The sequence below is a fragment of the Leptidea sinapis genome, chromosome 2, assembly GCF_905404315.1.
Source record: "Leptidea sinapis chromosome 2, ilLepSina1.1, whole genome shotgun sequence".
Taxonomy (NCBI): Eukaryota; Metazoa; Arthropoda; class Insecta; order Lepidoptera; family Pieridae; genus Leptidea; species Leptidea sinapis.
In genome coordinates this window covers 1,908,919-1,922,597 of record NC_066266.1, presented here as the reverse complement: position 1 = coordinate 1,922,597, position 13,679 = coordinate 1,908,919, and the positions used below count along the sequence as shown (strand labels likewise).

General features: G+C 39.8%; 1 protein-coding gene across 1 annotated transcript; it reads left to right on the top strand.

Annotated features, from left to right (window-relative positions):
• Nucleotides 1–6,856: 6,856 nt before the first annotated feature.
• Nucleotides 6,857–9,049, top strand: LOC126972721 (major heat shock 70 kDa protein Ba-like). The gene has a single exon (XM_050819636.1). The coding sequence runs from the start codon at nt 6,939–6,941 to the stop codon at nt 8,823–8,825; it is 1,887 nt and encodes a 628-aa protein (XP_050675593.1). The 5' UTR covers nt 6,857–6,938; the 3' UTR covers nt 8,826–9,049.
• The last annotated feature ends 4,630 nt before the right edge of the window (nt 9,050–13,679 follow it).

Genomic DNA, 13,679 nt, shown 5'->3' with positions numbered 1-13,679 from the left:
GCCGACCGACCATGGCGAAACCCGTATTGTCGGTCGTTGATCAACTGGTGACCCTCTAGGTATACCAAGAGCTGACGGCTAATTATGCTCTCCATGATTTTGGAGAGCAGGGAGGTAATAGCAATAGGCCTATAGTTTGCCGGATCCGAACTGTCTCCTTTTTTTTGGATCGGATGGACAAGGGCTGACTTCCATGAGTCAGGGACTACGCCTTTGGAATAAGAGTGCCGGAATAAACGCGTTAGCACCGGCGTCAACTCAGGGGCACACGTTCTAAGCACGATTGGAGAAATGCCATCCGGCCCGCTCGACTTCCTGACGTCCAACGAAAACAGAGCTCGCCTAACAGTTTTCTGTCTGAACTGTACTTCAGGCATAGAGCTCTGACACCGCGGGATGGTCAGCGGTGTTTTTCCGTTGTCGTCAAGAGTCGAGTTGGAGGCGAAAAGAGCGCACAGGAGATCGGCTTTCTCTTTTGCCGTATGGGCCAGGGTGTCATTCCTCATGTGCAACGGCGGCATGGACGGCTGGCTGAAGTTACCAAGAGCAGCTTTCGACAACGACCAGAACTTGCGTGTTCCGGTCGGGTAACTGGAAAGCTGCTCGCCGATTTTGACGACGTGTTTTGAATTTGCACGGGTGATTTGCCGCTTAAAAAATCTGGAAGCACGGTTGTATTTCCTCTTTAGAACTATGCAGTTCGGATCCTTTGTGCCCAGCGCCGCAACCCAAGTTCGATACGCCTGTTTTTTGCAGTCAAATGCTGCTTTAACTGACGCATCGAACCAGGACTGTGATCTGCCACCGATCGGTACTACAGAGCTTGGTATAAAAATATCCATGCCCTGTAGTATCACATCGGCTACTGCAACGGCGCAGGCACTAGGATCATCCGAAGGGAAACCCTGCTCCAAGGGTAGGATGCAAAAAAGGAACGCATCCTATCCCAATCTGCTGACTTGTAGTGCGAAACGCGGCGGGTCGCTGGTGGTCTGCGACGTGGGCGTCGTATAGGCACTACACTCCTGACCAGGCAATGGTCAGACGTTCCGAGAGGGGCGTCGACAATGACCTGGTAACCATCGGGATGTGTAGTCAGCAGAAGATCTAATAAGGACGGCATGTGGCTATCCACATCCGGAAGTCGCGTTGGCGACTCAACCAATTGGGACAGATCGTACGCCAATGCAAAATTATGCACAGATCGCCCTGCGTAGTCTGTGGTACGTGATCTAAGCCATTCGGCATTGTGCCCGTTGAAATCACCCAAGATTTCAGCGGAGGGGATCTGTGCAAGCACGTCATCAATTGCCGCTTGAACGCAGCCCATGAGATGATCGGTTTCTGCGTTACCACTATGGGACCTGTAGACACACGCATAGATGCGGACGCGGTCCTCTAAATCTACGCGGAGCCAGAGAGTGGACAGGTCCCCACCCTCAAAATTGCTGAGACGGCAACAGCAGATATCCTCCCTAACGTACACACATACCCCGGCATGAAGCAAAAAATTGTGCTCAATTTTGTACCCGGGGTACGTTAAATATGACGTATCGCTAGGTCGAGATATCTGCGCCTCCGTAAGGAAACACAAGGCCGGCTTCGCCGTCTCAAGGTGGTGGTGGACGGCGTTTAAGTTGGAGTGAATTCCCCTGATATTGCAAAAGTCCACGTTGAGTGTGGAGCGGGGTGCCGTGGTGTTACTGCCTCATTTGTCCTTGGTCATGCGCGGTACTGTGCCCTCCCCAGAATACGAAGGGCAGCCCGGGCTAGAGTGCTCGGGGTGGGATTCTCCGACTCTGGTAGAGCCGGTACCCTCCTGGGGTACTATCTCTTTAGGGACCGCTTTCATAATCATTGTTGGGGAAGGGGGGGGAGGGAAATGGCCTCCGGTCCTCGACACTAACCTATGCGAAACATAGCGGCACTAGGCCGCTACTTCACGCCGGTATTCTGTGCGAGTGTGGTAATTAACCCGGACGAGTCTGGCCCGATTGTGCTAACGTCAAAAGACGGCTGCGTGACTCTCCCACTACAAAAGTTTTAAATCGATCTAGCTAGGTTTCAATTTAAAAAAAATTGTTTTATCCATGTTGGAATGAGAAACAGCTACAATAACATTAGAATACAAAGGTAAATTTCGCCACTATATACAAGACTATTATAGCTCAGATGGGACCTTGGGTGATCCGGAAAGCAGAAGACCCCGGTTCGAATCCAGAAGTCCTATTAGTTTTTTTTTTGTTCAAGTTTTGTACATTCTTAAAAATCCGAGCAAGGCTCGGTCGTCCGGATATTATAAATAATGTGACACGTCCATGATGGACTCCTAAAGTATGAACAGATTTTAATGGGGATTACTTCATGGAGTGCAGTTTGGTCCAACTTAATAGTTTAGTTTTAATATTATTAATAGATAGAATAGTTTTTATTTCGATTTGGGACCCATAATTATTTTTATTTTCAAAATTTGTTTTGTATGTGCATATTTTCTATGAGAGAATTTAGTGACAGTTCCGCTGTGAAACAATTTTATTATAACAACAGGGAGCATTTTTTACGAAATAATTCTTGATGTTTTGAAATATAAATGATAAATTTCTATAAAACAGTATTTTTTTTTTTATTATCTACAGAACACCATCTGTCGGGGCAGCTTGTATAGTATATAAATTATGTGACACGTTGTTTGTCCGCGATGGACTCCTAAATTTAATGGGGATTACTTCATGGAGTGCAGTTTGATCCAACTTGAGAGATGGGATAGATTTTATTTTGTGTTGGGACCCATAATTATTTTTATTTCATATGGAAATATTTTCTATAAAATATTTTATTGACGCACGGTTTGACAGTTCTGCTGTGAAACAATTTCATTACAACAACAGGGGGCATATATTACAAAATAATTCTTGTTATTATGAAATATTATTAACAAATTAATAAAAAAACACTGTTTTATTTATTATGTACAGAACAACGTCTGTCGGGTCAGCTAGTATATTATATATGTATAATATTCAAGAATTGCTCGTATAATATATAAGATTTGACATTATAAGTTAACGATATAATATGATTGCTTTTATATGATATGACAAGACAGGACAAGACCTAGAATATTATATAGAAATGGGATTCCCGAAAGGTTATGCAAATGGTTTACTAATTTATTTTAGTTAATTTTCATAAATTAAACTAAACCCATGTTAAAAAACTAACAAATTTATTTTTCGTCGAGCACGTATTTATTACCCATTAGATTTCACCAATTTGCTAAGTACACTTATCAGGCGTCAATAATTGAGTATTTTAATGGCGACACTCGACAGTTATTTTGTATGGCGTGGTACTATTTCTATATAATTATGATTAAAAAATATATTGTTATATATATAAAGATATAAAAAATACAAAAGATTGGGAGCGGCGGTGATCACTTAACACCAGGTGACCCGTACGCTCGTTTGTCCTCCTATTCCATAAAAAAATAAAATAAAAATATACTTTTTATTTCATACATTTATTTATAGCTCCACTTCTAAATAAAAAAACCGGTTAAGGCTAGGCTCCCTTAATTATATTATGAGATTTTGAAGATATTTTACAACTAAACCTAATTCCTATAAAAGAGAAATTTAAATATATGTTTATTTTTATAAATCTTTTTCTTTCCGTTGCCAAACCGAATACACGGTCAAAAGATGTTTGTTCGATACTTTTTTAAACGATGCTTACTAAATACAGTCAGTAATCCGTTGCCAAAGGCAATGTTACGTATGTTCTTATTGCCATATCGAAAGACTGCTATGCGATGCCACGCCATACTCACTATTACGAGTATTGTTGCTAAGTTTTATTGTAGTAATAACCACTGGTAGACCAAATATTACATAAATGTAATGACTTTGAACTTACCACTTAGATGGCGCTAGCCGTTGCTAAAAACGCGCTGACATAATTTATTTGCGTTAAGTGGGAAAGTCTCAATCATCAAGTATAAACAGGTTTTACAGTAGCCTTAAAGGTTACAGGTTCCTCAAATATTCAGGCAATTTTTGAAAAGTGGTACTTCTACCACTTATTATACTTAAAAATGCTTCAAACATATCAGTTGGCCAGGAATTAGATCGGCTCCTACTTTCTAGCCAGAACCGAGTGACGTAGTAGGTTACGAACCCTCCTACAATATTATAACTTAAAATTATGTTGTAATGATATTATGAAGGGTTCCTTAAATAGGTGTGTCATTGAAGGTTTTTTAAATTAATTTAATATTACTGTTTTTTGTCGATAGTCAACAGGTTGAAGAAACTGTTAAATCGTCAACGGGTTTTGAAAATTCGATTAATGTATTTATTAATAATTTAGGTTTTCATTAGGTTCATATTGTTATAACATTGCTAAATTTAATTTATACGTAGTAGCTATTTCTTAAATATTATATCAAGTCAATGTTTTCGTTCGCAGCTTCGTCAACTGTTTAGATTTACGCTATTTTAGTGAGAAAGGGATAGGTGCAAAAGGGTCGGAATTATGCTTCATTTATTGAGTTACTGTCGAAGACGTTGATTGAATTTATTAGCTTATTATTTTCAACAGGTTTTTTCGTTGAAGAAAACCAATATAACAGTTTATTGATTTAACGACCACCTTCCTTCCTTCGTTCCTTCGTTCCATTAAAATTAAAAACCTATTAAAAAAAGCTCAAAGCAGTAAAAAACATCATAGAATTATTTTTAGTTAATTCTAGGGAATTTTCTACTATATTCTATTTCTATTCGATAAGGAGCATTTGTGAAACGAGAATGTGTTTGTGTACTGTGTATGTTATTAACTTATTATGCTCCTGCAAAGTTGTAACTATGTGTGAGTACTGTGTGAATGCGACTTACTTTATAGCTAAGAGTACTTTTTCACAAGCATAAAATAAACGTCGCGCTTAATCCAAATGGTTCAGTATTGCATCTTAGTTTCAGCTTATTATTTAATATATCTAGCATAGTTTAATAATAAATACTATTTACTAAAGATGACTTTTCGTGTGTTTAATATTCCCATATATCATGTTAATATTTAATTCATCAAATTCAAATATTTTCATTCAAAATAGGATGTGACATCACTTATTGAAAGTCAAAAAACTACCACCCATTCCAAAATGAATGCCCCAGGCCTGAGAAGAATGGGCGCAACAAACTCAGCGGGCTTTTTTTTTCATCAAAAACATGTTTTACAATTAAAGTAACATTGTACAATTAAACTTATTATTTAATAACCTGAGGGCAGTCGCTCCATTCCCATTGTGTGGTATTATTATGAATGTCATTTATATTAAAGTAGCCTTTACGAGACAAAACGTTTTTAACAATTCTTTTGAATAACGTAATACTTTTGTTTTGAACATTTTTTGGGATCCTGTTGTAAAAGCATATACATCGCCCCACAAAAGACTTGCTGACTCGACTTAGCCGATTAGTAGGTATTATAAGCTTATGTCTGTTCCTGGTGTTAACATTAAGGTTATGACAGTTTCTTGCAAATTCACTTATGTGCCTATGAACATATATTACATTATCAAGAATATATTGAGAAGCAACAGTCAAGACGTTAATTTATTTAAATTTTGCTCTCAATGATTCCTTAGGGCTTAGGTTATAAATAGCTCGAATAGCCCTCTTCTGCAGCACAAATATTGTATTAATATCGACAGAGCTGCCCCACAGCAATATACCATAAAACATAATACTATGGAAGTAACTAAAGAATACAAGTCGCGCCGTATCTATGTCAGTTAATTGTCTAATCTTTTTTACCGCGTATGCTGCAGAACTAAGTCTGTTCGCCAATCCTTCCACATGGGGGGTCCACTTCCCATTGTAATTTGAAATCCAGAGTAATGCTAAGAAATTTAGCAGATTCCACCGGTTTTATTACCTCTCCATTTAACAAAACACTAGCATCAAATTTTTGATATTTGGTAGTTTTGACGTTTTCTTGCTATTTAACAATAGGTTATTAGCGCTAAACATGCTCAAACATGCATTTTTAGAAATGACAATTAAAATATAACAAAGTCTGTATTTTTTTATGAAAATAAGGGATAAGACTAGCAGGACGTTCAGCTGATGGCAATTGATACGCCCTGCCCATTACAATGCAGTGCCGCAGGATTCTTGAAAAACCCCAAAAATTATGAATTGCACTACAACTGCGCTCGTCACTTTGAGACTGCATCACATTTGCCATACAAGTCTCATTTGCCCAGTAATTTCACTAGCTACGGCACCCTTGCTTGCACATTACTGCTTCACGGCAGAAATAGGCACCGTTGTGGTACCCATAATCTTGCTGGCATCCTGTGCAAAGGAGCCTCCCACTCGTAAATATACATATATGCACATAAGAATATTATCATGTATTTACTCTTTAACCTGTATTTCTTAATATTTGTATCGAAAGCATTTTAATTATTTTACAGTTAACAATATCGTTAAAGTAACGAATCGTCGCGAATACATTTTGCTAGACGTTTTAATTTACCGCGCGTTTAGTTAAGCCAGTGTACACGGGCTCTTATTGTTAAGCATGTGTGTGTTATACAGCCTATCCTTGTCCAACGCATGCCATTGGCAGCATGGTGTCTTCTCGCTCACGCAATAGGTAATTTCTATTGGCTGATAAATCGAATATTCCAGAAAATTCGATTCAAGATTATTCATGATTGGTCGGTTTTTGGAGACATCTAGAAGATTCTTGAACCTGATTCGTCGACGTTCATCCAGTATAAAAGCGAATCGAAAGCGCGGCAAAGCATCATTATTTGAAAAGCGATAATACAAGTAAGAGTGGAAGTGATATTGGTCGAATAACCGCGATTTATAAACGTGATTATTGATTCAGTATTGAGTTTAAAGTTTTTTGAAAAGCTAAACAACATGCCAGCTATTGGAATTGATCTTGGCACAACATACTCGTGCGTTGGCGTGTGGCAACACGGCAATGTAGAAATCATCGCAAATGACCAAGGCAACAGAACCACACCTTCATATGTGGCTTTCACGGACACGGAGAGGCTCATAGGAGATGCTGCTAAGAACCAGGTGGCATTGAATCCCAGCAACACTGTCTTCGATGCCAAACGGTTGATCGGCAGGAAATTTGATGACCCGGTGGTACAGCAAGACATGAAGCACTGGCCTTTCAAGGTGATCAGCGATTGTGGAAAGCCAAAGATTCAAGTGGAGTTCAAAGGTGAAGTGAAGAAGTTTGCTCCGGAGGAGATTAGTAGCATGGTGCTGACGAAGATGCGGGAGACCGCCGAAGCATATCTCGGCTCGAGTGTCAAGGATGCCGTTATCACTGTTCCGGCGTACTTCAACGACTCGCAGCGGCAGGCGACGAAGGACGCTGGTGCCATTGCTGGTTTGAACGTGCTCCGCATCATAAACGAGCCTACAGCCGCTGCTCTGGCCTACGGGCTGGACAAGCACCTCAAGGGTGAGCGGAACGTCCTGATTTTCGACCTCGGCGGCGGCACCTTCGATGTCTCCATCCTGACTATAGACGAAGGTTCTCTGTTCGAAGTGAAGGCCACGGCGGGCGACACGCATCTCGGCGGCGAAGACTTCGACAACAGGCTCGTGAACCACTTAGCAGAGGAGTTCAAACGTAAATACAAGAAAGATCTTCGCGGCAACCCTAGAGCCTTGCGACGACTCCGAACGGCAGCTGAGCGTGCGAAGCGGACCCTGTCGTCCAGCACCGAAGCGACGATCGAGATCGACGCGTTGTATGAAGGCATCGACTACTACACCAGAGTATCGAGGGCCAGATTCGAGGAATTGAACGCGGATTTATTCCGTGGAACGCTGGAGCCCGTCGAAAAAGCCCTCCGTGATGCAAAACTGGACAAGAACTCTATAAACGATGTGGTGCTGGTTGGAGGATCAACTCGTATACCGAAAATCCAGAGCATGCTGCAGAACTTATTCTGTGGCAAAAAACTGAACCTCTCCATCAACCCTGATGAAGCCGTCGCGTACGGAGCGGCAGTGCAAGCGGCAATCCTCAGCGGAGAGCAGCACAGTAAGATCCAAGACGTCCTTCTGGTGGATGTGGCGCCGCTGTCACTGGGGATCGAAACCGCGGGAGGAGTCATGACAAAGATCGTCGAGCGTAACTGCAAAATACCATGCAAGCAGTCTCAAACCTTCACCACCTTCGCGGACAACCAGCCAGCCGTTACCATCCAGGTTTACGAGGGCGAGCGCGCTATGACCAAAGACAACAACCGCTTGGGAACGTTTGACCTCACCGGTATTCCGCCAGCGCCGCGGGGAGTTCCCCAGATCGATGTCACCTTTGATCTGGACGCTAACGGCATCCTCAATGTGTCTGCTAAAGAGAACAGCACCGGTCGCAGTAAGAACATCGTGATCAAGAACGACAAGGGAAGGCTCTCGCAAGCTGAGATAGATCGAATGTTAGCTGAAGCTGAACGCTATAAAGAAGAAGATGATCGCCAGCGCGAGCGAGTTGCAGCTCGTAACAAGCTGGAGTCGTACGTCTTCAACGTGCGGCAAGCGATTGACGACGCGGAGGCGATTCTTTCGGAGCAAGACAAGGATATCGCGCGACGGGAATGCGACGAGGCACTTAAATGGCTGGAAAACAACTCGCTGGCGGAAAAGGAAGAGTATGAGCACCGTCTGAAAGAACTTCAGAGGACGTGCATGCCAATCATGACCAAGATACATGGACAAGGCGGTCCACAGCCACAGAACGGCGGCGGCCAGGGCCCGACAGTCGAGGAAGTGGACTAAACTAAATCTCAGTCATACTTATTTTATTTTGTAACAAAGTGCCGGGTAGCGGTAGCAAGCCTCAACTGCTATTCTTGAGCTCTTCTATAGCATGAGACGATAGGGTCGCAAATTACGTGTCGTGAAAATATAGCCGGCGGAAAGTGGTGTTTACAAATAAATCCATCGATAAATACAGTTCTTAGTTTAAGTTACTGAACCACCAATGTAATTGTTTTAAAAACGTACGAATATTATTAAATGCAATAAATTCTTAAAACTAAACTATTCTTTTATTTTACGCTTTATATTTTTATAAAAGAAACTTCTAACTTTAATTAGGTATGTCTAGTTCGTTCGTCTCTTTGCCAGCTGTGGCCAGCTATCGATATATTTAATACAATAAACATATGAAATACCTACCTGCATTAAACAATTATTTCTCAGAAACGAAGTTATACCTAATAGATTCACCATAATATTATTAAATATACGAATACACAATAATCTTCAATCTTCTAGAAATATAATTCTGGTCCAAGAATACAACGACGTAAAAAATCCAATGTAATAATTACCTACGTCAAATTAATTCACGGAATATAATCTTGTACATTCTACGTAATAAATGAATGAAATTTGATTAATTGAGTTGAATATATACACTCTATAATTCTAGGGACTCTCTTTATAGTCTAATGAATGAGATAAATACAAAGAAATAAAAATTTTAACTATTGTATCTCAATATATTCTTAACTAGATGACCCGGCAAACGTTATTTTGCCATATAAATTATTTTTAGATTTAGACCGTTTCTTGGACGAAATAAACGTAGCCTAAGAAACTCCTTATTACATCAGCTACCTGCCAGTAAAAGTCCCGTCAAAATCGGTCCAGCCATTTCAGAGATTAGCCGGAACAGACAAACACACAAAAATTGTAAAAAAAATTATTTTGGTGTATATATTCATACACATGTAGTAAAAAACGGTTTCTTCAATATTACAAACAGACACTCCAATTTTATTTATATCATGTATGTATATATGTTTAGATAATGTACTATGTTCTCATGCATAATAAAGGATATGCTAAAAAACTGTGATGATAAAAATGTTAACACGAGGAACAAACATAAACTTGTTATGTCGAATTAGAAAAATCTCATCATGGCAATGTATATACTTTTATAATAGATATAATCCTAGAAAATGTACAAAACAATTGTGCTACTAAATTGGAAGAATCTAAAAAAAAATTGTGTGGTAAAGGTTAAGCATATTTGAATTGCATCTTAACAAAATAAAATAAACCAGGACGGATCACAGGACAAATCATTGAAGGATGGTCTCAACGCTTTAAAAAAGTTTCTAAAGAGTATAAAATAGTATGGTATAGTGTTGCAACGTGAACTTTGACAAGTAACTCTTCACATGTGAATGAAACCTTATAAAAATTTGCTGAAATTTTCTAGCAGGCGTTATTTTTTGTCTTCAACGTGTTGCGTGTCACTTTTTTATGGAAAAGGCAGACAAACGAGCGATGGAGTCACCTGATGTTATGTAATTACCGCCGCCTTTTAGAAATGTTTTTGGAGGTTTTTTTTTTATGACAGTAAGGGACGAGACGAGCAGGACGTTCATGTGATGGTAAGTGATACGCCCTGCCCATTACAATGCAGTGCCATTAGGATTCTTGAAAAACCCAAATACTCTGAGCGGCACTACAATTGCGCTTGTCAACCTGAGACATAAGATGTTAAGTCTCATTTGCCCAGTAATTTCACTAGCTACGGTGCCCTTCAGACCGAAACACAGTAATGTTTACACATTACTGCTTCATAGCAGAAATAGACGCCGTTGTGGTCTCATAATCTAGCCGGCTTCCTGTGCAAAGGAGCCTCCCACTGGTACTCACGTCGCATCGTCCTGGATGGTTGGTCGAAGAAAAATCCTTGAAAACCTCACTGTGGAGGAACGCCCCACATCCAGATGGTGGGGATGACATCTTAATTTGTGGCGTACCGTTCTAAGGTGGAATTAGGCGGCAGAAATCAGGTCAATCAGCTTCTCGTAATAATCCCCCTGGCTTAAATACGGTAGAAGACACACAATGAATCGACGTCTCTGCGCAACGCTGGGCTAGCCGTTCAAAGAGCACTGGATCCACGACAATTCGAGCAGCTCTGCGTTCCTCGTGGTCAAATGGATCGAGCTGATACTGGGGTGCGCCAGACCAGAGATGACAGCAATACGTGGCCGGACCTGCGCTTTGTAAAGCTCCAAAATGTGGGCAGGCTTGAAGTATGGCTGTAGTTTCATAGTTCTTCAAAGATCAAACGTACAAAAGTTCAATCTTTTATAATCATAGTAATTAAAAATAATATTATGTTCCCTATAAAATGTTGAACTGTCAATATTATGTTTATTTGCTAAAAGTTTATGGCAGGCGTTTCTTTTTGTCCTCAACATGTTGGATGTCACATCTTGAAAATAATTTTTTTATTCTTTTTTTTATGTAAAATTAAATCAAAACTATTTCAACAATTCACAGTATATACACATTTAAATTTTCGCTGAATCCATTTAATTTCACTTATAAGATATACACAGCACTAATGTTGCACAATATGGCAGCTGTATAGCTACAGATATACTGCTATAAGCACTTCGGTGACGCGAACTCACGAGATTTCACCCCTCTATAAAGTGTCTAAGTATTAATATTATTTTTTTAATTATTTATTTATCATATGCGCAGTTTCCCCTACCAAAAAGTACCAAAAAGTACCGGCACTTTTTCATTTCAATAGTTAAAAGTAGTATTTTTAAGCTAAATGAAATTTAAACACACTTTTAATAAGTTTGGATATCATACGGTTTTCAAACTTTCTTGGTTTCACAACTATTCAAGGTGCCTATAGGTGAGTTCAATTTTTGAATATACACTGCTTACAATGCATCCTCTGTTAAAATACCATACGAACGCTCAGTTCTAATATAGCAATGGATAATGTGTTGAAGGATACGCTCAAGTGTGTTCATCGTAATTATTGTACGATGCACACAGACGTGGGTTATTTTTTTTTTTGACGTAAGCCCTTTAATAGTTGATATGCTTTGTGAGGCTTCACATATTACCTACACTTATAATATGGTTTCTTTAAATACGAGTAAGAACTGCTAGAAAAAACTTAGTAACTAATAATAATAAATACCACTGGACAGGCTGTTCCATATGTTTTACAGCAAATTTTTTGTGCCTATTTGTAGCGCCACTCGCTTGCGTCCAGAGAACTAATTTTGATGTATAATACAAATGGCTGAGAAGGAACGTACAATACTCTGAAATATTTTTACATTTTGAATTAATTTCGTTCGAAAAATAGTTTCCCACCATCTATGTTGTCGTACTAGGTTGTCATCACTAGTTTTAGTACCGCAGACACTAGCTACATAACCAACAGTACAAAAATGGCGAATATCAAACAGGCACAATAGCACTTTGACAGCCGCCAGTCCAGTGGTATACAGTAGGTGTCAGTGGTAAAAACACTTATTGAACGTCAAAGAACTACCCCCATTCGAAATAATATGCATCAGACCTGAGAAGAACGGGCGCAAGAAAGTCAGCGGCCTTTTCTTTTTTTTTTCTTCATTTTGTAACAATATAATTATGTAGTATCGTACACTAAAATTTATAATTAATAGTCTGAGGGCATGTGCTCCATTCCCATTCTGTGGTTCCTTTAATAATAAACTAACTTTTTCCCTCAATTTCGTCCGCGTTAATGCGTACCGCGCTCCCTCGGGAACTCTTATAGCCTAAGCACATGATAATGATCTACCTAACCTTGTAGAAAAAAAACACAAGGTGGTATTATTTGCGGATGACACTTCACTTATATTCAAAGTGAAACGAAGCCAATTTTTATATGACGAAGTAAAGAATGCTCTATCTGACATCGTGTACTGGTTTAGCGCCAATAACTTATTGTTAAATAGTCATAAATAAAACCAAATATATTAAATTCACCGCGCCAAATGTCAAAAATGTAGATGCGAATATTTTATTAAATGGAGAGGTGGTAAAACCGGTGGAATCTGCTGTATTTCTTGGCATTACTCTTGATTCCAAATTGCAGTGGGGCCCCCATATTGAAGGATTGGCGAATAGGCTTAGTTCTGCAGCATATTCGGCGGAAGGCTAAGGTACGCAATGCGACCACCTTGTATTTAAAAAAATTAACAAAAATTCGTTGAGTACTAACATTGAGAACGGTTTGCATATTACTGAAGCCTGAAATCATAGCTATGCATCGGCGGTCATGTTGGATCTTAAAAAGATCTCATATTCCTTCTAAAACATTCCGAGTCTTAGAAAATAGTGTATACCTTGAATAAAACATTAAATTTATAATGCCTAGGGTAGGGCGGGGCTAGTTGAGCATAGAGGCAAGTTGGGCAATCGAAATATCTCGGAAACTATACACCTCACGCAGAAACATCAAATAGCGAAAATAAAGCGTCGACAGAGAAGAACTTATCGCACGACCACCAGTGGCGACACGTCGATCGAGTAAAGTACTTCTTCTTCTTCGTCGGATTAATCTTGACTGCTCTAGTCGTGGTCACGTCGAACGACGAACGATTCTACGCCAGTTATCCCTGGCTGTTGCTTCCCTGGCACAAGTGTTGAGTGGAGTATTGGTTAGGGCTTTGATCTGGTCTGTCCAGCGCATAGGTCCTCTTGACCTACTGCCGTTTACCCTTCCCTGAACAAAAAGTCTCTCTATGGCATGCTCTCCACGTCGCATGATATGTCCGAAGTATCCGAGGATACTTATGGGTTGTAAACAGTAATATTTCGTCT